Source organism: Chaetodon trifascialis, chromosome 23 (genome assembly GCF_039877785.1).
Source record: "Chaetodon trifascialis isolate fChaTrf1 chromosome 23, fChaTrf1.hap1, whole genome shotgun sequence".
In the NCBI taxonomy this organism is placed as follows: Eukaryota; Metazoa; Chordata; class Actinopteri; order Chaetodontiformes; family Chaetodontidae; genus Chaetodon; species Chaetodon trifascialis.
This window is the reverse complement of record NC_092078.1, coordinates 14611846-14631848: the sequence shown is the minus strand read 5'-3', so window position 1 is coordinate 14631848 and position 20003 is coordinate 14611846. Positions and strand designations below refer to the sequence as shown.

The 20003-nt window shown below is 46.6% G+C and overlaps 1 protein-coding gene and 1 non-coding gene across 3 annotated transcripts in view; both read right to left on the bottom strand.

The window, feature by feature from the left end:
* The window catches only part of kirrel1a (kirre like nephrin family adhesion molecule 1a), a 29965-nt gene extending 13814 nt beyond the window's left edge, over positions 1-16151 (bottom strand). For both annotated transcript variants that reach the window (XM_070993397.1, XM_070993398.1), the window contains exons 1-2: positions 15862-16151; positions 2061-2210 (exon numbers count right to left, since the gene is read on the bottom strand). In XM_070993397.1, coding sequence (XP_070849498.1) covers positions 2061-2210; positions 15862-15907 — 196 coding nt within the window. In that variant the 5' untranslated portion in view covers positions 15908-16151. The remainder of the gene's footprint in view (positions 1-2060; positions 2211-15861) is intronic.
* A 2213-nt stretch (positions 16152-18364) lies between these two features.
* Positions 18365-18438, bottom strand: trnar-ucu (transfer RNA arginine (anticodon UCU)). Its single transcript has one exon. It is a non-coding gene; the product is annotated as a tRNA-Arg (tRNA).
* Between the last annotated feature and the right edge of the window lie 1565 nt (positions 18439-20003).

The following is a 20003-nucleotide window of genomic DNA, read 5'->3' as shown; positions in this document are numbered from 1 at the left end:
TGAGGAGGTCACGAAGGAATAGCATGACAGAGAGGAGAGGAGAGGAGAGGAGAGGAGAGGAGAGGAGAGGAGAGGAGAGGAGAGGAGAGGAGAGGAGAGGGTGATTAAGAAGCCAAAGAATTAAAAGATAAATCCAAAACTGTGGCATACAGTTGATGAGAAGGGACGATAGGAGAAAACAAAAGGAAATGGAAAAATCGTGAAAGGTAACCAAAGCAAAGGAAAGAGGAGGAAAATAAATTAAACCAGAAAGTCTTGGAAAAACAACAACGACAATTCAGAAAAACAAGGCAACAGCATGTCACAAATGATGCAGTCTCCCTCTGGACCAATCAGTTAAAAATATGCCCACTTGGTTTGGCCAGTAATTGCACAGCCCCCTTCGGGCTAATCAGCGCAATTCTGAAAAAGTTGCAACACAGCCACGAGATGCATCATTCCCCCAAGTTTTGTCAAAGTCAGATAAGCCGCGTCGTAAATTGCTGTTGCTGACAGACGGACGAGCGGGAGGCTTGATAAATCAAACTGGAAATTTCATGACAAGGGACAAAAAACGCAAAGGCTGGAGCAAACAGGAAGGACACGGAGCTGCACGGCAGCACGAGGGCTACGTACTCGTTGATTCAATAAAAATCAGATATTAGCCAGTCAGTGTCACCCACTGCTGATGTGACAGAGGTGATGATGTGACGCTCCTCAAGCTCACAGAAGGGTGTCAGTAAAATGCGCCCGCGGGATCTTAAAATTCCCCCATCAAACACTGGATGATGTGTGCAGAAGGTGGCCAAAGTCATCCTAAATAAGTGCACAATTTGTCACGAGCTGGTGTGATAGGACGGCCGCTGTGGCAGTCTGGCTGTGTTTAGCATAACAGTAGACTCTTACATCTCTTGGCCCAAACTGCTCTGCTGGCTCAATCTAGCTGTAACTCAAACATTCAGCAGCAAAAACATTTTGTCAGCATGCATTAGCCACTGCAGTTACAAACACGCAATGTCACACTGGGCGAGCGTGTATCACTCAAAATACAGCGAGAGAGCACTGAAACGGCACGGTTAGCTCAGCTGAGGGATATTTGGCAAAAGCATTTGCTGGTTAAAAAAGATGTTTTTATTGTCATAAGGCAAATGTTGGCATGACCATGTGAGACGAGCTCATGCACCCCATCACCGCCACCACTGAGTTTGTTGTTTATTTAACGCTTTTCTTTTTCAGGAGGTTTGGTCTGGTTTCATTCATCCATTACTTCTGCCTATTTCAACATCTTGGCTCGCTTCTTAACTGTATTTCACATACTCTCAACTGCAGCACAAAGTGTCCAGGTTTTCTAACTGACTCCGGCTGGTGGGAAGTGTGTCAGCCTATAGCTGGTAGTTTAATGGTTATTGGAACAATAATGGAGAGCTGATGTTAGCTTTAGCTGTGCCTAAATACGGCCTCACGGAGCTGCTAGCATGGCTGCAGACTGTGAGCCTGGTGTCATATTATCTATCCTTATACTCCCTGGTAAATGCAGAAGTACCCCTGGCTGGAAAATCACTGGTCTAAGCAGGACACAGCGTTGTTGTGTGTGTGTGTGTGTGTGTGTGTGTGTGTGTGTGTGTGTGTGTGTGTGTGTGTGTGTGTGTAAACTTCATATCATTTCAAAGATCACCTTCAAAAGTGAAAACATCAAATTTTACGAAGAGTTCCAAAATTTTACGTGTGGCACCTTAGTGGAGTGTCACACTGAGCTCAGCTCCAGAGCAAATCTGATGCCAGACGCCACCGTAAGCATAAAACAGGCTTTAAAACATTAAACGCATCTTCCCTCCACAGTCTGAAACGCGGCCTGATAAGTTAAATGAGTAAATGCTGAGCCGTCGTTGCAATTGTGGTGGAAAGAGCACCAGAAAGAACTCAAGACATTTAGAAAAGTTCTCTCGCTGGAAATGCGCAGCATGAGCTTTTGCCCATCAGCAGCTGCAGTCCGAAAGTATCAGAATCAGCTTTGAAAAGCCCGTCTTAGTCACATGCTGGACAGAGTGAAGGAGGCCTGAGGAGGCTGTATGATGTCTCACCCCGGAGGTCCTCTCCGATGCCCAGAGCCAGGCCATCTTTGGTCCACTGAACAATGCCTGAGTAGTTGAACACAACACAGGACAGGATCACCCTCTGGCCCCGCACCACCGACTGGTCTGCCGGCTCCTGAGAGAACCTCGCCGTCCACACTGGAGAGACAGATGCAGAATAAGGAGAAAAGAGGGATAAGTTAGGGACTTTCTCATTCTCAGCGTGCACATACTGCGAGCAAGCTACTGTGAAATCACCCCGACCGCAGATGTAGCATATTATTGTATCTGCGGCTTTATGGTTAATTGATTGAAAACTGCATTCCTCCAGCAGAAATGGAATGCCATCTTTGATCACACGTTGGCTCGCGGCCATTAGCCGAGCGCCGAGGAGAAGAGAGCGGCGCGGAAAGACGGAGGTGTCAAAGAAGTAGGAAATGAGAACAGAGTTGGAGAAGAAGAAAGAAGGCGAAGAGGTGGTTAATGCTGACTCAGGAGAGAGGAGCTGGGAGATCAAACAGGCAAACTTCAGCCATTGGGTCTCTCACACCCCTTTTTCTTCTCGCTCCTGACTTTTATTTCTTCAAAACTCTCTGGCCCTCCCTCTCGTCTCTCTCTCTGTTTCTCCCTTCTTCATTCCTCCCTATGAGTCATCTCCCAGGCTTCCACTCCCCAACCAAAGCTACAGTGGCTGTCATTGTCTCCTCGACTCTCTCCCTCCGGTCTGCAGTCCACTACCACAGCAGAGAGCCCAGTGCCACGCCGGCCCACCGACCCACCGACCCACCGTCCAACATGAGGGGGGAAAAACAAGAAAAAAAAAACCCTTCTGCTATTGTTCCACGCTGTACGATGACAAGTTGTAATTAGCTGTCCCTTGAAGACATGACGCCCGTACAATAGAGGACCGTGGAGGATTCGCAGCTCGCTTTAAATTTTCATTCTTTCCACTCTCGCTTTCATTTTTCTCTCCTCTCCCACTTATTTCGAAGAATCTCGTACTGTAGATCATTAACCCGATGCTGCATCACACCCCCCCTCCATCCTCCTCCACCTCTGCCATTAGCTCCCCTTCTATTCTCTCTCTGCATGTTGTATGCCTCTTCCCCAAATTGCTTTTCCCTCTATATGTATGCATCCCCACCCGCCTCCTTCACTTTGTACATCCATAATGCTGTGTATGAACGTCCTTTTGCCTGCACTGATTTTCCTCCACCTCTCCCTCTCCACAGTATGTATGTGCCTCCTTCTTTCTATATACATATATAATGCTGTATATGTCCTTTTACCCATAATGCTTTCTATTTCTGTGTTCCTCCTCCTCGCTGGTTGGAAGGGGGTTAGAGGCGGACTGTCACAACTCATTTATCACATTAAATATCAGCCCTCCAGCACTTTCTCTCTCCCTCTCTTTCTCATTCCCCCGTTCACCCGTCTCTCTCTTCTCTCACTTTTTCCCTCACTCCTTTTTCCTCACCTCCTACCATTTACATCTCTCCTTCTCACTTGTCCTCTCTACTTTTTTATCACTTGTCCCCTCCCCTCTTTCCCTTACACTCCCTCTCTCATTCCCTCACACTTCTCCCTCTGGGCCCTCCGGCGCTCTTCCGAAGGTTCCCATCTCTCTCACTTTTTTTAACAACTGCCATATGCCTGTGCACCCCACCTCCTGCCTCCCCATCATGACCCTCAGTCCCTATCTCTCACGTTTCCCCCTCCCTTTATACACAGACATGCACTCTCCTCCTATCATGTCAGATTTGGTGTGATTTGCAGAGGTACAATATGCCTGATAATACAAAAGAACGCAGTCATGCAAGAAGATTTCCTTACCAATCACAACAATGGCTTCTGACAGTGCAGCACATTAATATTCTGAAGATAAAGGAGATGTGCAAGGATACACGCTGAAAAGAGAATCAGATGCAGATGGAGCTTTGCAGCATGCATACCTAGAATAATTTAGCAGTGAGCTGAAAAAAGAAAAAAACAGCAGCCCCTAATTTGCTCCCTGAGGAACACCCAGATTAACTGGATTAATGAATTAAGATAAACAAAGCAGACACCACAACAATGATTGGCTGTGAAACGTCAGGAGGTAGAATCGCGTCGCATAAGTCACAAAGCCTTCAACCTTCTGGAAAGACACCGCAGGAATGCATGTTTTCACCAGCTTGCAACCAGCATACCTCAAAGCTGAAGTCAGCGCAGAGATGCCTTTGAATGGCCACTAGGAAGGAAACTATGACTGTTACAGTATGCTCACTACATACGAGCCATGCGGAGTCCATGTATTTGTTTCATAAGAATCTGGGATCTGGGGAGCCTCTTTTAATGAAAACTTATTTTCTCAATCATTCTCATAGTTGGAGCGATTGGGTCCGACGTGAAGACACAATGTTCTGCCAAAATTGGAACAATTTTTGGTTATTCAGAGAATCGTTTTTTCTCTGTGTTCTTCTCATCAGTTGGTGGAGCTCAGTCAGCGTCACCTGCTTCCATGTGCCAATCGGGGTTCAGCAGTGTCCAATGAACCACATTGACTGAGTTTTGAAGTGTTTTTTATTGTTGAAATCCAAAACCTTGACATGTTTCATTTACAGTGATTTACTTGGCAAATTACTAAAACAAGAGATTTATGAAACAACAGTGCAACTCACAGAGAGACACATCACATGCAGTCAATTGGTTTTCTGTCAATCGATCCAAACAATTAATCATTTCATCATTTCTGCCCGCAATGTTTCTTTTTTTTTTTTTACATAAACACACCACTGACGTCACCGCTGCATATTTACACATTCAGCAAATCCACAGTGATATTAGCACTGATTTGGAGTTGTTTTCTGGCCACCTAACTAATGATACTAATATCCACTTTCCTTTTACTACAGCTCTGTTTTGGGTCTCCACTAACTCCTGGGGGAAATATCTGGCTCTTTAGCTGTTAATGCTTCCCTGTTCTCACCAGCTACTTGCTAACTCATTGCCATTTAGTGCGGGCAGGTAGTGTACAGTGGGTTTATCGGTGAAAACATTGCTGAGTAGAGTAGAGCTGCAGGCCAGAAAAATAAAATAATGAGCTGATTATTCTGAACATACAGTAAAAGCAGTCCTGTGATCCACTGTAATATAAAAAACATTAATTATAGCCATGTCTTTAAGACGTGCATCATGTCACATGCTCATCATTAGCAAGCACGTATGACAGCTATGTGGTGGTAATTAAGGTGCAAAAATGTATAATCAGCAAGATATTTTTGGAAAAAAACGGCATTATAAACAAAAGGTAATTCTGATGAAACTCGCATCGGTCTAATGCTAATTATTGGACTGTATAGCGTGGATTTGCACGATCCCATAAAGCGTGAAAAGCCTTTTCTCAGATATACATGAGTGTAAAGAGACTTTAGCCAGGTTTAAAGTACCTCGCAACCTTGACAGTAGCCTGAGGGCAAGCAAATCCTTTCCTCCACCACCTCAGATTTGCTAGCTGAAGGTATTCCCTCAACTGCTTCAGTAAACCACAAACATAATCCAAACTGAATACTCTGAGTGGAAGCTACACAATCTGCAGAGAAAACACCCATGCAAAGGCTGAGGACTGAAAACACTGACTCATTTAAACATGTGCTCATCGCCTTCTGATTTCCATATTACCCAGTTAACACTTGTCAACATGAGTGCATGTGCTTGTGGGTGTGTGTCTGTGTGTTTAAAGATGGAAATCTACACACAGAGAGCAGTCAGAGCAAAGGCAAGGCAGGAGGGTGTATGCAAGGGAGCTTGTATTCTTTCATTATGTGGGTTATGCTGCAGTGACAAATTTAGAGTGTGTCCTGATTTCCTTGAGTCACTGATCCCCAAGACACCACCGGGAGACTCCGAGCACCCTGTCCACACAAAGACCACCGTCACAAAGAGCTGCGACCGTGACCGCACGCACATGGACACACACACGTGCAAACAAAAACAGGCAGCGCAGATGACCTAACCTCCACCACATGGGCTAACCATTTCCTCTCAACACTCACACAAACACAACCGCTCTAAACCCCAAACATATAATCGACACGTTCAGGCGGTTTCCTGAACATGGATTACACTCGGACTCGGACTAAACCGTCAAGCCAGAGGAGCATCTCCATCTCCGTTGGGAACGGGTCTCAGTTTAGTCTAGGATTAAGTACAGCCCAAGCCAAAGTTTGGAAAGGGATTAGGATTAATCTGGAGCCTAGGACAACAGCCCCTGCAGACACTGTGACACCAACCTCGGCTTGTCAAAGCAGACACAAAGCCAAAGGCGAGCACGCACAGCCTCGCCGGGTGACTCACCAAAAGCATGGCCACACGCCGCCATAGTGTGAGCCACCACAGCAATTTAGCCCGAGAGCACCTCTCGCACCATGCGATGGTGTTTTAATAGCAAGGTAATGAACCGTCAATTTGTTGCTGAAAATTACTGAAAGGGTATATTCATGCAAAGATATTCTGAGCTATTTTTAGTAAGTGTGCTGCTCATATGCCCTGCATTTCTTAATTTGCCACACACCCCGCTGTTGGGTGGTGAATGTCAAAGCTTGCTTTACAGCTTTTAAACACAGGCTTGCCTCGCCTCTCTGTACGGGACAGAAGCCGAGGCTGGAAGTGACGCCATGTGGTGGAGGCTCACTGGTGGAACTCAGTCTCAACGAATCAGACGCAATGAAATAAAATGGCATTTGTATGGATTGTTATGCATCGATCTAATCATCTTTGTGTCTGGCCCTCTCCCTGTACCCCTCTGCACCCCTCTCTCCGACAAAGTCCCCCTGCCTTCCTCTCCCTCTCTCCTCTCCAGCCAATCCCGCGCTTCAGCTGGATCACGGACTTGCGTCACCATAGCAACAGCTGACGTGTAAAGTAACTGCCCGAAAAAAAGTTTTCTGTACGAGCGTGTCTACGAACGCACACGCGTGTATGCATCTGTGTGTCTGATGAAACCCTCCCTCATGCACGGTACACCCATTTTCAAGAAAAACATTTTTCAATGACCTCATCCTCCCTCCACCTATTCAATTAATAGTCAGTCGGTCGCACCGGCCTCTCATTATTCCTCTCTTTCACTCTCCCTCTCCGCTCTCTCCACTGTTAGTCAATCTGCCCCAAATTGATTTTGTTATCAGCCTAATTCCATATCGGCGCCGCGTGTGGCCGATGTGTTGGTGTTACAGAGGGGCTGCCTGAAAATGAGATGCAGGGATTGGGAGAACAAAGAGACGGCGAGGTCCACAGACACAGAGCTGCGAAGTGTGATGGAGGAGGATGACATCATTGTTTCAGGACAAAGTTGCAGCCATAGGAGTCATGTGGCGCTGACTCGCCCTCCCTGTTTCCTCTGTATGTCTGTACATACATCAAGACGTCTGTCTGTCAGTGCGCCCATGAGACCCTTTGGATTTTACTACCTGAGCTCGCCTTTTAAGTTCCATCTTAACTTATTTCAAACACAGATGCTTGTTTTAGCGCTTAAAAAGCTGTCCTGGAGATATTAAATTTTAATGCAGTACAGCACTATGCATTGTAAATGTATACAAGCACTATGTATGCATGGAACCTACATAGATTTTTATGAATGCATGCATGGTTTATGCATTGTATAATGTATGTAGACCAACAAGTAATGATTATGTTCATTGCCGATTCATCTCCAGTCTACAAAATGTCAGAAAATAGCGGAAAAACTCGCTTTGCAGGCCCAAATTGCTTGTTTTGTCCAACTAAGAGCCCAAAGATATTTGTTTAATATGATATAAAACAGAGAGAAGCAGCAAATCCTTGTGTTTGAGAGGCGGGAAGCTGCAAGTTTCAGGATTTAAACAATTCAACGAAGGTTCTATCAGCCAATTAATCAATAAATCGACCAATCATTTCCGCCTTAAATCATGTCCATGCAGCAAGCCGGCGTGTGCGGTCTCTCCCTCTATCTGTTTGGCTGTGGGAACTCGACCACCTGTGCCTGCCTTCTCGCAACAACATGGCCGCCTGGCAGGATGGCCATAATAACCCGTAACCATGGCGACGGCACTATAGGAACAATCCGCAGCCGTAGATGGAGAGGAGCGGGGAGTGAGAGGAGGCGACCCGCTGAGCCCGCTGACAGCATGTCACTCAAACACAAAGGTGACTCCTGGAGGTGGGGACGGAGCGGAGGGGAGAAAGAGAGGACTCCTTCCTTTGTCTGCCGCATTGTCTGCCCGCTCGCTCCCTTCCTCTGTCCTCTCACCTTGCCGTCCACCCCCTTACTAGCAGTCAGCGACCTCTCTCTTTCTTCATCTCCTTTGTGGCCTTGCCCCCTCCTCATTCCCTATTCACTTCCCTTTGTCTGGTAGGCATCTACTTAGAGCCGATCACTCCTCCTTCTTTCCTCCACCTACCACTTTATTCCCTTCTTGGGCTACCTCTCCACCTTCCAGCACGTCTGCCTCTCCGTCAGCCCTCCTTCTCTTCCCCCCTCTCCATTACTATGAAAATGGTTGCTGTGGAAACACGTTTATTTGGAAATGGCGGGAGGAAAATTACTCCTGCGCTTTGTCTTTGTCTATTCTGATACGACTGTGTGAATGAGAGCGTATACGCTCCTGTGAAAGTGTGCGCTCATTTTCTATCAATATGTGTGTTTGTGCAGGCAGAGTGTGTGCGTGCGTGTGTGTGTGTGTGCGTATGTGTGTGTGCGTGCATGAGTGCTACCCTCCCATTCTCTGGGGCTCCTCTCGTACATGCATTTCACATCTGAAGAGCTTTATTTGTACCAAACCTCTGTTACAGACATTGTTACCATGGCTACAGCCAGTGAGGACCACTGACACGATGACAGACATGGTGGCCATGGCAACCCCAGGATCAGCGGTGGGTAATATGATAATTCGTGGATGAGGCATCTGACACATTACGGGCACATGAATATGCTCAAGCGCTGGAAAGCCGGCCCGTCGCTGGTAATCCACGAGCCTTTGTGCGGCCGGCGCGCCGAGCGGCCGACAAAGAATACTCTGCTGTAACCAAGGGTGACCAGAACTAACAATAGCCGTCCTCTGGATGAGCTTCCACGAGGGGACACGTACATATCAAGCTGCTCCTCTGCAGCAGTGTGCTGTTTAGTTGGTAGCGCAGGGGTCGCCGCCATATTCAACCGGCACAATCGATATCATAATGAATCAATAATTCACGGCAGTGGCTCAACATTGATTTTGGGCAGCGACCCATTCCTAAAGCCACTCTGCCTCCAACAGCCACGTGATCCAGCAAGTAAACATCAGGACCATCAGCTGTGACAGCTCTCAGAGGGTCAGCCGATACACCTCGCGTTACAGCGCCGCATGGTAATGGAATTCAGCAGGACTATTTTACAAGCAGCGTGCCGTCGATAAATCACCTCCTCCAAGGTCTGCTTTAATTCAATCCAGTGTAATCTAATTTTATTGGTATGTACTGTAGCTTCTTGCAATGTCATCTGTCACACACCATCCAATAAAAACCCGGGGCCTTGACCTCCTGCAGTGAAGCAATGCTCGTACAGACCCTCCTGCTAATATCACCAGCAGAGCACACTGTCGCTTTGAAGGAGGTTTCTTCGCTGATAGCAAAGACGCTAAATGGCTACAAAGCAACGTGAGCAGGGTGATAATAAATCCGGGTGGAGTACTCTACACTTTCGTATGCCTTTGGATAGCATTAGAAAAATAGAGTCGAGCTTGTCTGATAAATGAGGAGCATTCCCTCGTGAGACATGTGGACTAAAATCTTCTCAGAGAAGCAATTTTTACTGAGAAAAACTAAAAACGTCCTATCATGTTACACTTCATATGTCCAAAAGTACGCCCACAGAAGTCCGTGGCCTTGGTCTGGTGCAGTTTTTCATAGTTTCCTTTCGTTCCAACTGAGGCAAATTGTAATGTTACAGCACACGCTGACATTTTAGACAATAGTGTGCTTCAAACTTTCTGTTTGTCCCTGTCCTGTTTCACATGAAATGAAATGGTTTTCCCAGTTTGGAGTGGAAGGACCTGACAAGCCCACACAGAGCCCTGACCTCAACCCCATCGTGCAGCTTATCGCCCAACATCAGCGCTGGGGGAGCAAATCCCTGCAGCCAGATCCCCCCAAATCTGAGCCTGACACCAGGCGAGTGGGGCTTCTTATAGCAGCATATTAATGCACATGGTCCACATACTTTTGGCCATGCAGCGCATCTTCGATCAACTTGTCATGACTGGAACTGAAAGCATGTAAACTGAGTTAAGGTAAGCTTAGCCTTGAGGGTACAGTATTAAGTTGGGAAAGGCAGTGTTTGAAAAAATAATGCATCTTCACAGAATGGTTTTAATGACTGGACTTCAAAGCCATGATGATTATTACAACTAAGAGATGGGCCCCTCATTATTTGCGGACGGCAACAATTTAGCCTGCAGGCTGTTAAATTACATGACAAGAGGACGGCGAGCGCTGCGGCGCTGTGGTACCCGATTTAGTTGGACGGCTGACCCTAATGTTGTTATCGTAAAGGGAAGATGGATGGAGCCAGTCGAATCTCTCCCCCTCTCTCCCTCGGCCCTGTCCCCGTAGAGCAGCAGAAACCGGGAGAGCGGAGAAATGAAGTGACATCATCAGCGTCAGCCACATTCCTGCGGAGGGAGGGGGCTAGGAGGAGGGGGGGAGGAGGAGGAGGAGGAGAATGTCCCTAAACTTTTGAGGTTGCAGGACCGACATCCCCCCTCCCCCGTTCCCTTTAAAACACACACAGACACAGAAATGCATCAATTCTCCCTCCCTCTACTTGTGTGTGTGCATGTTTTCCAGTGCATGTTAGTGTGTGTGTGTGTGTGTGTGTGTGTTACAGTACATGGGCTCCTCTTCCTCATCATGTGCTCCCTGTTTTAATTCATGTGCTTCTCCTCCTGCCCCCTCCCCCCCACTCATACCACCCCCCTCCCCTTTCCTCTTCTCTTTCTCTCTCCACCGACCAGAGGAATGCAAGAACCACATCTGGAACTTATTAGAGAGCGAGAGAGAGAAAGGGGTAGATGGAAAGAGAAGGAGAAGTAATGGTGGTGGTGGGGGGGAGAGAAAAAAGGAGTCATATTGAGAAAAAAAAAAGAAGTCCAGGAGGGGACAGAAAGAGAGAAAGAATGAACTCTGCTAAGCAGAAAAAGGCTCGCGTTGGGGGAGAAAGCCAAAGAAGCGAGAAAGAAAGTTAACAGCAACAGCGATTAATGCCAATTAACCTCAGCGGGGACGAGGGCAGAGGAAGAGCTCGGCTGGCAGCTCAGATGTGGGTTCAATCACTCCCGATCCCGGCGCAAACGTAGCCTTTGAACCAGCCTCGACCATATTCTGTCTGAATGAGCGGCTTCACTGTCCCCACTGAGGGAGCAGTCAGGCCTGAGTAATAGTCCCTTTCTCTCAGCCGCTGGCCTCCCGACCACTCCTCCTCCTCCTCCTCCTCCTTCATCCTCGTCCCTCTCTCCCGGCTCGCTTTTCTTTTCATCCAGCACTCCCTCCTCCCGTGCTACAATACACCCCCCCTCCTCACCACCTCTAAAACAAACAAAAAAAACTCTAATCACTCTCAATCGAGCTTCACCCACCTGCCCGCAAGACTACCCCTCTTTGTCCCCCCTCCTCCTCCTCCTCCTCTCCCACTTCTCCCCTCAAACAACTTTTTCTGTAAGCCGCCCCACCCCCCTCTCCATCACCCCAAATTGGTCCTCGCTGCAGAATGTGGCCGTGCAGTTTGGGAAAACAAGGCCAATAGATTCAGTCAGATGTGATAAAGTGTTCCTCTCTTGCTCGGGGGACTCTGCATAAAGAAACATTTTTAAGGGGATGTGTTTTTTTTTTTTCTCCCTTCTTCTTTTTATAACTTGGATGCCCCCGGCCTGTCAAACACAATCAGATTATAGGGCCTTTAAATCCTGGGGCTTCACTTGAGAAACATTCATGTAGCTGCTGAGGATGCTCAAAGGAAATGTGTACACTTTCTGGATTGAATTCATCTGCGGCCACGAGTTCGATAATGAATTCAATTCTTCTGTGCCCGATCAGGTTTTTACTGGATCGTCTGCACACGGGCACGCAGGCTGCTTCTCCCTCTCCAAGCGCCACTTCAAAAAGCATTATAGGACACTCGCGTCCAGAGGAATGCCCTTAAACAAACATATCAACTGAGAGAAGCAATCATCATGTCACACATTGACAAACACCCGCCGGGACAGAAACGCCAAGAATTTGTTGATTGAATGGGACCCAACTGGGAACAACAGGCGTGGATGTACGTTAGAACATCACAGGCTCCATTCCCAGATTGAGCTTTACAACTGGTTCACTGATTGCTTTCAGTGGCTGATGTCAATTAGCGATGCTTTTCGGTAAATAGGCTTCATTCAGATGCCGTAAAAAAACCATGACCCGAATTCGCATATTAACGGTAGGATGCTCCAGAGCCATATCTCACTCGCTGGGATCAAAATTAAAAACAGACTTCTGCCTCACTACATATGTCGCTGCAGATCTACACCCTGAGCCGGAAAGGGTTCACTATGGCACCACGAAATGGTTCGTTAGCCTCGAACGCCACGGCAGAACGCTTCCAGAAAGGTTCGCCGAGCTATAAATAGTTCTACAAGCGGTGATCCACGAGATCCTCTTCGGGGAATCTTGACAAGTTTCTGGAAGTGGCAGTTTTTCCTTCGCCGTCCACAGTAGCTGCTGCCGCCGCTCGCGTGTAATCTCTCACAGCCGTTATCTGAGCAGAAGCAAGTTCAGCCAAGTACAGTTGGAGTTTCAGAGGTTATTACAGCCCGCTGCGCCCCCGTCCTATTGTAACCAACTTAAGTGCTTGAATTTCTCCAGATCTGCATGAGCTTAATGAGACGGAGGTCTGGCTATGTGAGATTAGCTCAGGCTAACTACTCGGCGCTTCTTTTATTTCTCGAGACTGTAAAACACATTGCTTGCCGCGTGACAGAGGACTTCTTCCGGATTTCGTGTACGAGCATTATCTGCGGTCCCTGTGTATGGATCAGAGACGGAAAGCGGGAAAGTGGGAGTTAATCTCAATGCAAATGTTTCTTTTGTTATTGGCAACAACGCCTGAAATGTTGTAAATCAGCAGTTTTAACAGAGTGTTTTAGTACTGCGATGGATTCTTTATGAGGCTCCCTTAATTCTTCAGTGTAATTTGAGCTATTAGAGCCCACTTTGAGTCACCATGACTTTCCCGATCAAACAACCCTCGAGGAACCCTTTTTTTTCTGGGTGTAAAAGCCCCCTGAATGTGTCTGACTCTTCCAACATCTGAATATTTTCTTTGCTGAGCACAACACAGGAATCCGTCTGAGGTCTATGATTCACAGCTCGGCGGTGTGATTCAGAGCAGCAGTGTACAGTACAGGCAGCGGTGGCAGCGGCGGCAGCTCGTGGCCTCGGTCCGCACAAAAGGACAGCGGCTGACAAATTGCACACCTGCACCGGAGCCTTTGTCCGAGTCAGCATTTGAGGCAAGCGTCTGGGCTATAGGTGCAGTGCTGCAAGTCCAACCTCAAGGCCTCCTGCTCATTAGGAAGTTAAAGGAGTGTGTTGGCAGTGATTGATTATGCAGTAACACTTAACAGCTGTGTTAATGGTGGTGCTTGCTTGGGACATTTTATCAGGTTGGTATGTAGATACAAGGCTAGGATACCAAATCAATCCCTCCAGCAGTGCTGCCACTGGAGACATACTGTAGTTAGTCGTGGCTGCAGCTGTATCATCGAATCTAAATAACTTAAAAACCTTCGGATCCACCAAAGCTTTAATTAGCTGCTCCGCCAATAACCATCCAATCATTAGCACAAGTAGGCAATTACATGTGTGCAAATTGCAGGCCATGAAATACTGTTTTACTTGTCTAATGAAGAGATAAGAGTGTGGGTGCTCTTAAGAAAAATGCTCCCGAATCTAACGTTATCTCTTCAGAGGTGATGTTTCGTCTCGCCTCACTCCTCGTCTGCTTTCAGACCCGAACGCCAAAAGCACAGTGCAACGTTTGAGACCTTCCATTTATTACATCATTTTAAATCTTACTGAGCAAAGCACAGCCCCATGCAGCCCCCAGCCTGCTAATCTTGTCTTCGGGAAAGCCTTTGAGAGCAAATATCTTTGTGTTCAAGAGCCCAACATGGAGTAATAATGGATTATACAGTTGTAACAGAGAAACAGCAGACAATAGGACACATAGCTTCACACATGTAAATAGGCATTGTGTGTGTGTGTGTGTGTGTGTGTGTGTGTGTGTGTGTGTGTGTGTGTGTGTGTGTGTGTGTGTGTGAGACGGGGGTCTGTGTGTGTTTATGCACCTCTGTAAGTGCATGTGTTACTGAGCTTGTCATGTGTGCTGCACGGTTTATGAGTGGACAAACAGCATGTGGCAGTAACATCATGGGGTCTCGATGGCGCGAGCCGGGGGGGGGGGGGCTGCATGTTTGTTTGTTGCAATGATTCCAGATTGTGTCATGTGTGGATTCATGGAGCCCCTGAATTGTCGATGAAAAGGAGGCTGCTCCTTACACTACTATGGAGATGCTCGCCTGAATCTTCAGCAGCACGCTATGGGTGGATGCTGAGCGCGGCGAGCCCGGCTGAGCGACACAAAGCCTGGCAGACACGGTGACATCATCCCATTCCATACCTTCCCTTCCCCGAACACGCCCCCTACCTATGATGAAGTGGTCGACTGGCCGGCCAACCGCCAGCCAGCGCACGCTCCCAGTCAGCCGAGGTAGACAATAGGAATACATTAAAAAAAAAGGGAGGTTTGCTGGGTCTGCGCGTCCACATCACACAGATGTGCCTCGATCAAACAGGTAGCTTATAGAAATTACAACCATCTTCCTCCTCCTCCTCCTCCTCCAGCCTCCTGTCGCCCAGCAACTCAGCTACAGCTGTGGTTATCATAAGCCAATAACCTACCTGGCACCCCACAGGTATGGAGGGCGAACAGATGCATGGGCGCTGCTGATGCTGCTGCCTCACAGAGGAAGGCAACAGAGAGGCTGAAAATGGGCTTTGTGTCAGGCACACAGGTAGGATGCCAGGAGAGGGGGGGTGGTGTGTGTGTGTGAGGAGGGGGGGGTGAGACATATAAGCTGTCTTTCACTACAGGGGCTGGGAGCAGCGGTCTCATTGACTGACAAGCCATTCAGACGTGATAGCAGTGTGGAAGCGCTGCTGGCATGGAGAGCAGCGCTGGTCAATCACTGTCATTCCCGTCACGTCCTCAGCGCCTCACCACGGCCCGTCTGAAGAGCGGCACCGGGGGTTTGTCATAAGCAAAAGGTCATTTAGGCCGGTGGGCGCGCATGCAGCAGTCATGTTCAAGTTGGACGCACGCACGCGCGCAGCCGAACGCACGTACGCGTAGAGAGGCGCGCGACAACGATGATAAAAAAAAAAAAAAAAAAAAAGTGTGGCGATCCATTGCTGCGGTGCGGACACGCAGTCCCACACGCGCGCGCCATCACACGTAGCTGCACGTGCACGCACGCGCGCGCACACACGCCTGAGGTGATCCATTACTGCGGTTCATATGGGAATGCTATGAAATCATGTTATATGGCTTTCTCTTTTTCTCCCCCCTCCCACCCCCCCAACACAGACACGCACGCTTGTGGAGGAATACCGACGCGCAGACAGGGCTGTGTGTTTTTAAGACGTCGTAGTTTCACCTAATATGAAATTTAAACATTCCTAAGCGAGTATCATGCGCTAAAAAAAGAGGGAAATGCAGTCTTACCAGTTTGAAAACTCAACACCAAACTCAGGAGCAGCAGCCTCTGCATGGTTCAGCCGACCAATAAGTCCGTTATTGGCTCAAACCTCCGTGAGGACAGCATCAAAAAGCGGGAGTTTACTGACTTTGATGATAATTAGACAAAGAAAAATAATCCTCCTGCGTTGTCCCTCCTCGCTCGTCCCCTGACTCGCGCTGGACTCGTTCGGCTTTTACAGCATTTCACTGCTTTTTTCACCTCTCTCCTCTCTTTCGCTTTCCAGCGACAGTCCGTTTTCTACTCTACAGCGAGACTGCAAGCCAGCGCCAATGGCACCGGGAACTTCCGGTCATTTTCTTCAAAATAAAATGCACATAGAAGAAGATGGCTAAACTGGTAGAGATACATTTTGTTTTAAGGAATTAAAAACAGCGAATGATACGTAACAACATATTTTAAATAAATAAAATAAATTCTTCAACAGGAAATGTAACCTTTTTTCTTACTGATAAAGAACATTCCTCTCGAAATTAAAGCATCTGTGAGTTTTGTCCAGAAAATATTTTCTTACCAGCTACAATGACATCTATGGAGAGACATTTATTTAAAGTGTAACCCAGAAACTGCATTGAAATGATCTGCTTTTTATCTCATCTTTTTAGGTTACGAGATAATTGCTAAAACGATCGAAATGTCCTATTTTTTTGACATCTCCTGACAAATAAAATGAAATAAAAGTTTACCCAACGTTACCACGCTCTACTTCCGGCATTGTCCCCACTATAATCTGTCTGACTTGACGTCATATTCTCATTAGCGGGGCATTCCTCTCTCTCTCTCTCTCTCTCTCTCTCTCTCTCTCTCTCTCTCTCTCTCTCTCTCTCTCACGTCAGCAGCACCACAGCACTGCCCCCTTTTTTCTCTCCCTCTGGATCTCGCACAGGCCAACACCGGCAAAAAATACATTATGAAATAAAAAAAATAAATGAAGCAGCTTAGAGAGGCATAATCATTTTGACACATTTGCTGTGGTCGGGAGTGCTTGATTCCTGCTGTTCACAGTGCACCATTAGGTAATGAAGTCATTTTTGAAACCTTAACTTACCTCTACACCTTTCTCATTTATATAAGAATAATGCAATGTCACTCAAAAAATACAAATACCTAAACGAATATTATATGATATTCACTTCCTGAGCAGACAAACATCAGAACATGAATTACCTACAGTAATATTAGACTGATATCATACATGTCAATGTGATGTCATGTCACATTGAACTTTAAGGTAAAATAAGAGCATTGTATTGTCAGAGGTATTAGAGGAAATACTGTGCGGTGTGAGTAGAGACTTATAGGATGCTGCAAGAATATTCACAGACGCTATTACTTCCCAGAATGAAACTGAGTTTAGTGGGATAAAGCAGTGATGTCACTGTGATGAAACAGCGCGAACAGATGATGAATAAACAGACCATGTCCTCATTCCTGTCACATTATGTAGGCTACAGACTTTGGTGATGGCTCCCCGTGATACTGTCGCTGTCACAGCTCAGTAGGTCTGCACAGTGAGCCGGTTCCTCCCGTTCCAGACCTGAGGAAAGTGACTTACGCTGATGCTGGAGCGCCCCCTCGCGTCCTCGACCCAGGGCGACCCTGCATGGGCCCCCGGCACAACTAGAGCAAGGATCCCAAAATATCGGCGCACGCACGCAGGCACGCACGCAAATGTTACCGGCACTGTTCACGTGTGATCCCGGTGAGCCATTCAAAGCAAAGAGACAGACGTGTTTTTATTGAGAGCACATGTGGTTTAAATCACATTTACTGCCTGACAAACAGGCAGAATACAACTGATGGGGCATAATATTAGGTCCAGTTTTACTCGGGTTGTGTGGGGATGCAAAATGCAATGCAAATGTTTTATAATATGCTGTTTAGTGTCTTTTTTTTCTTTTTTTTGTGAAGTTCAATTGCAATATACTGTGATTGCAAGCTACTGAAAATATATTTACCACACTGTCAAGTTTAAGGTTGTTGGGCAAGAGCACCAGCTCATTACCAGTGTTTCTCCGACTAAGATGTCAATATCTTTTTTTTTCTTTTTTTCTTTTTTTTTTTTCCTAGGAGCGATCTTTGTCAAAAAGACATATTAATTAAAAAATAGTAATAATTCAGTGTAAGTGACAAGAGGATTTTAAGGACAGGTAAAGTCAAGAGAAAATGTAAGAAACGTACGTTTTAAATGCGCCCCCAGTGAGATGGTGTCAGAATAGAACACGCATAGGCTCATATGAGTACACCGGACTGAATCTCTACAAAATATTTTTTTCATGAGCCTATTTTAAATTAGCCAGAAGAGGTCCAGTTATTCAAAGCATGCATAGACGGCCAGTGATGGGGAAGCGTTTCAATCACTGCGCGAGCAATGAGGACCGACAATCACAATAATCTGCAACCAAAACATCACCATCCTTCCCATCTGATAAAAATGACCGCATGTCTGCCGTGTGGCACACAGTGACCCATCTCTGCCGGGACTCGAACCCGGAGCCTCTGGATTAGAAGTCCAGCGCGCTATTCCATTGCGCCACAGAGACTGCGCCAGGATAAATCGAACCTAGCACAGCTTACATACTTCATATCCTCTCGTATCGCTGCTCTGCATCCCCGCAGCATCAGGACCAGTCTGAGCCGACATGTTGGCGCTGCCGGTGTCGACCACCAGAGAGCGCTGTTGACACACGCTGAGGAGGGAAGTCCTCAAGAGGTGCGTCAGGTTAGCTGGTGTGTAACAGGAAGTTAAAAGTTAGAGTGTACCAAAATAAAAGTTATTGTGATTACAAAGGGCGCGTTTATGTGTGCGCAACTGAGGCTTTGATTTTGAAAGTGCGCCACCAGGAATATTTTTTATTTGAGCTAACTTAACGCGCCACAGAGTCAAAATGGTGCCTGTCGGAGCTTTTTCCATTCCCCGTTTTCAGATTACATTTACCATCTTATGTGTTTGTGATTTTAAATCAAAAGCGAAATTAGCCAGGTTAAGACAGTCAACGCCGAAAACACCCGACGGCTAACATGCTAAAGCCATTCACACAGACATAAAATGCGCTTCTAATTATCAAAAGAATAGCAGCGGATGGTTTCTGATATGCACGTTAGAAATAACTGGGTGAAAACATGTCAGGTGTATTTAATAGAACATTCTGCGGTTGTTCTTTGATTTGCCCCTCACAGTCTGGGACTCCTCACTCAATAGAGCTCCGCCGTGTGGAGCCAGTGCAGAGGTCCACTGTGTGGAATAACATGAGTGGAGTTACACCGAGATTGCATCAGATAACCAATTACGCACCTCCCTCCACGCGCCCTTCACCACAGTGTGACATCTTAATTAATTTCCTGTCATCGTCACTGTCTTTGTCCACTTTTCATGTCAAGGACACCGAAGCGGAACACAGACACAGGTTTTGGTGGAGATTTTTGTTATTGTAGGTGGGATGATCACCTCAGTGAGCTCCACAGTGTTTCTACCACAGTGAAATTCAGAATGCTCTTAAACCTGAGAGAGATCCTCCCCTTGGTCTGCCAGCTTTTTCATCCTGGAAATAACAAGAGGCAAAAGAAAGAGCAAATTGTGTTATTCAACTCATTTTAGACAGTAAATTCCCAAAAACACAGACCTCAACAACTTCAGAATTCTTGAGACTTGAACTGATGACGTGTCTCTTGGAGTTACACATCTGCAGTTAACAATAAAAGATCATAATCTGTGTTTGAAGTCTTACATTCAAGCCATTTTTCTGTTACTCTGATATTACTGTATCTAGATCTCAGGCATTTTCAAATCTGCAGTTATTCAAATGTGAGAAGTACATTCTTTTGCAATTTCAAACCAATTTCAAAACCTCCTCTTCTGACTGCAGATACTGAGAAAATGTTTATTCTCTGCAAGTTTCACTGTTTGTGAAATGGACGAGAATTGCTGATTTCCTCCCCAAGAGGAAATCTACCAGCCTTAATTTTTTTAGACTTAAGTTTTGATTTCCAATCTGCTGATGACACTAATCTTGACTTGATCAGCCCTAAACTGGTTTGCTTTATAGTCTTGATGATACCCGAATGTCCAGGTTCACTTGCCCAAAGATGCTCTGCAAGGTCACCTATG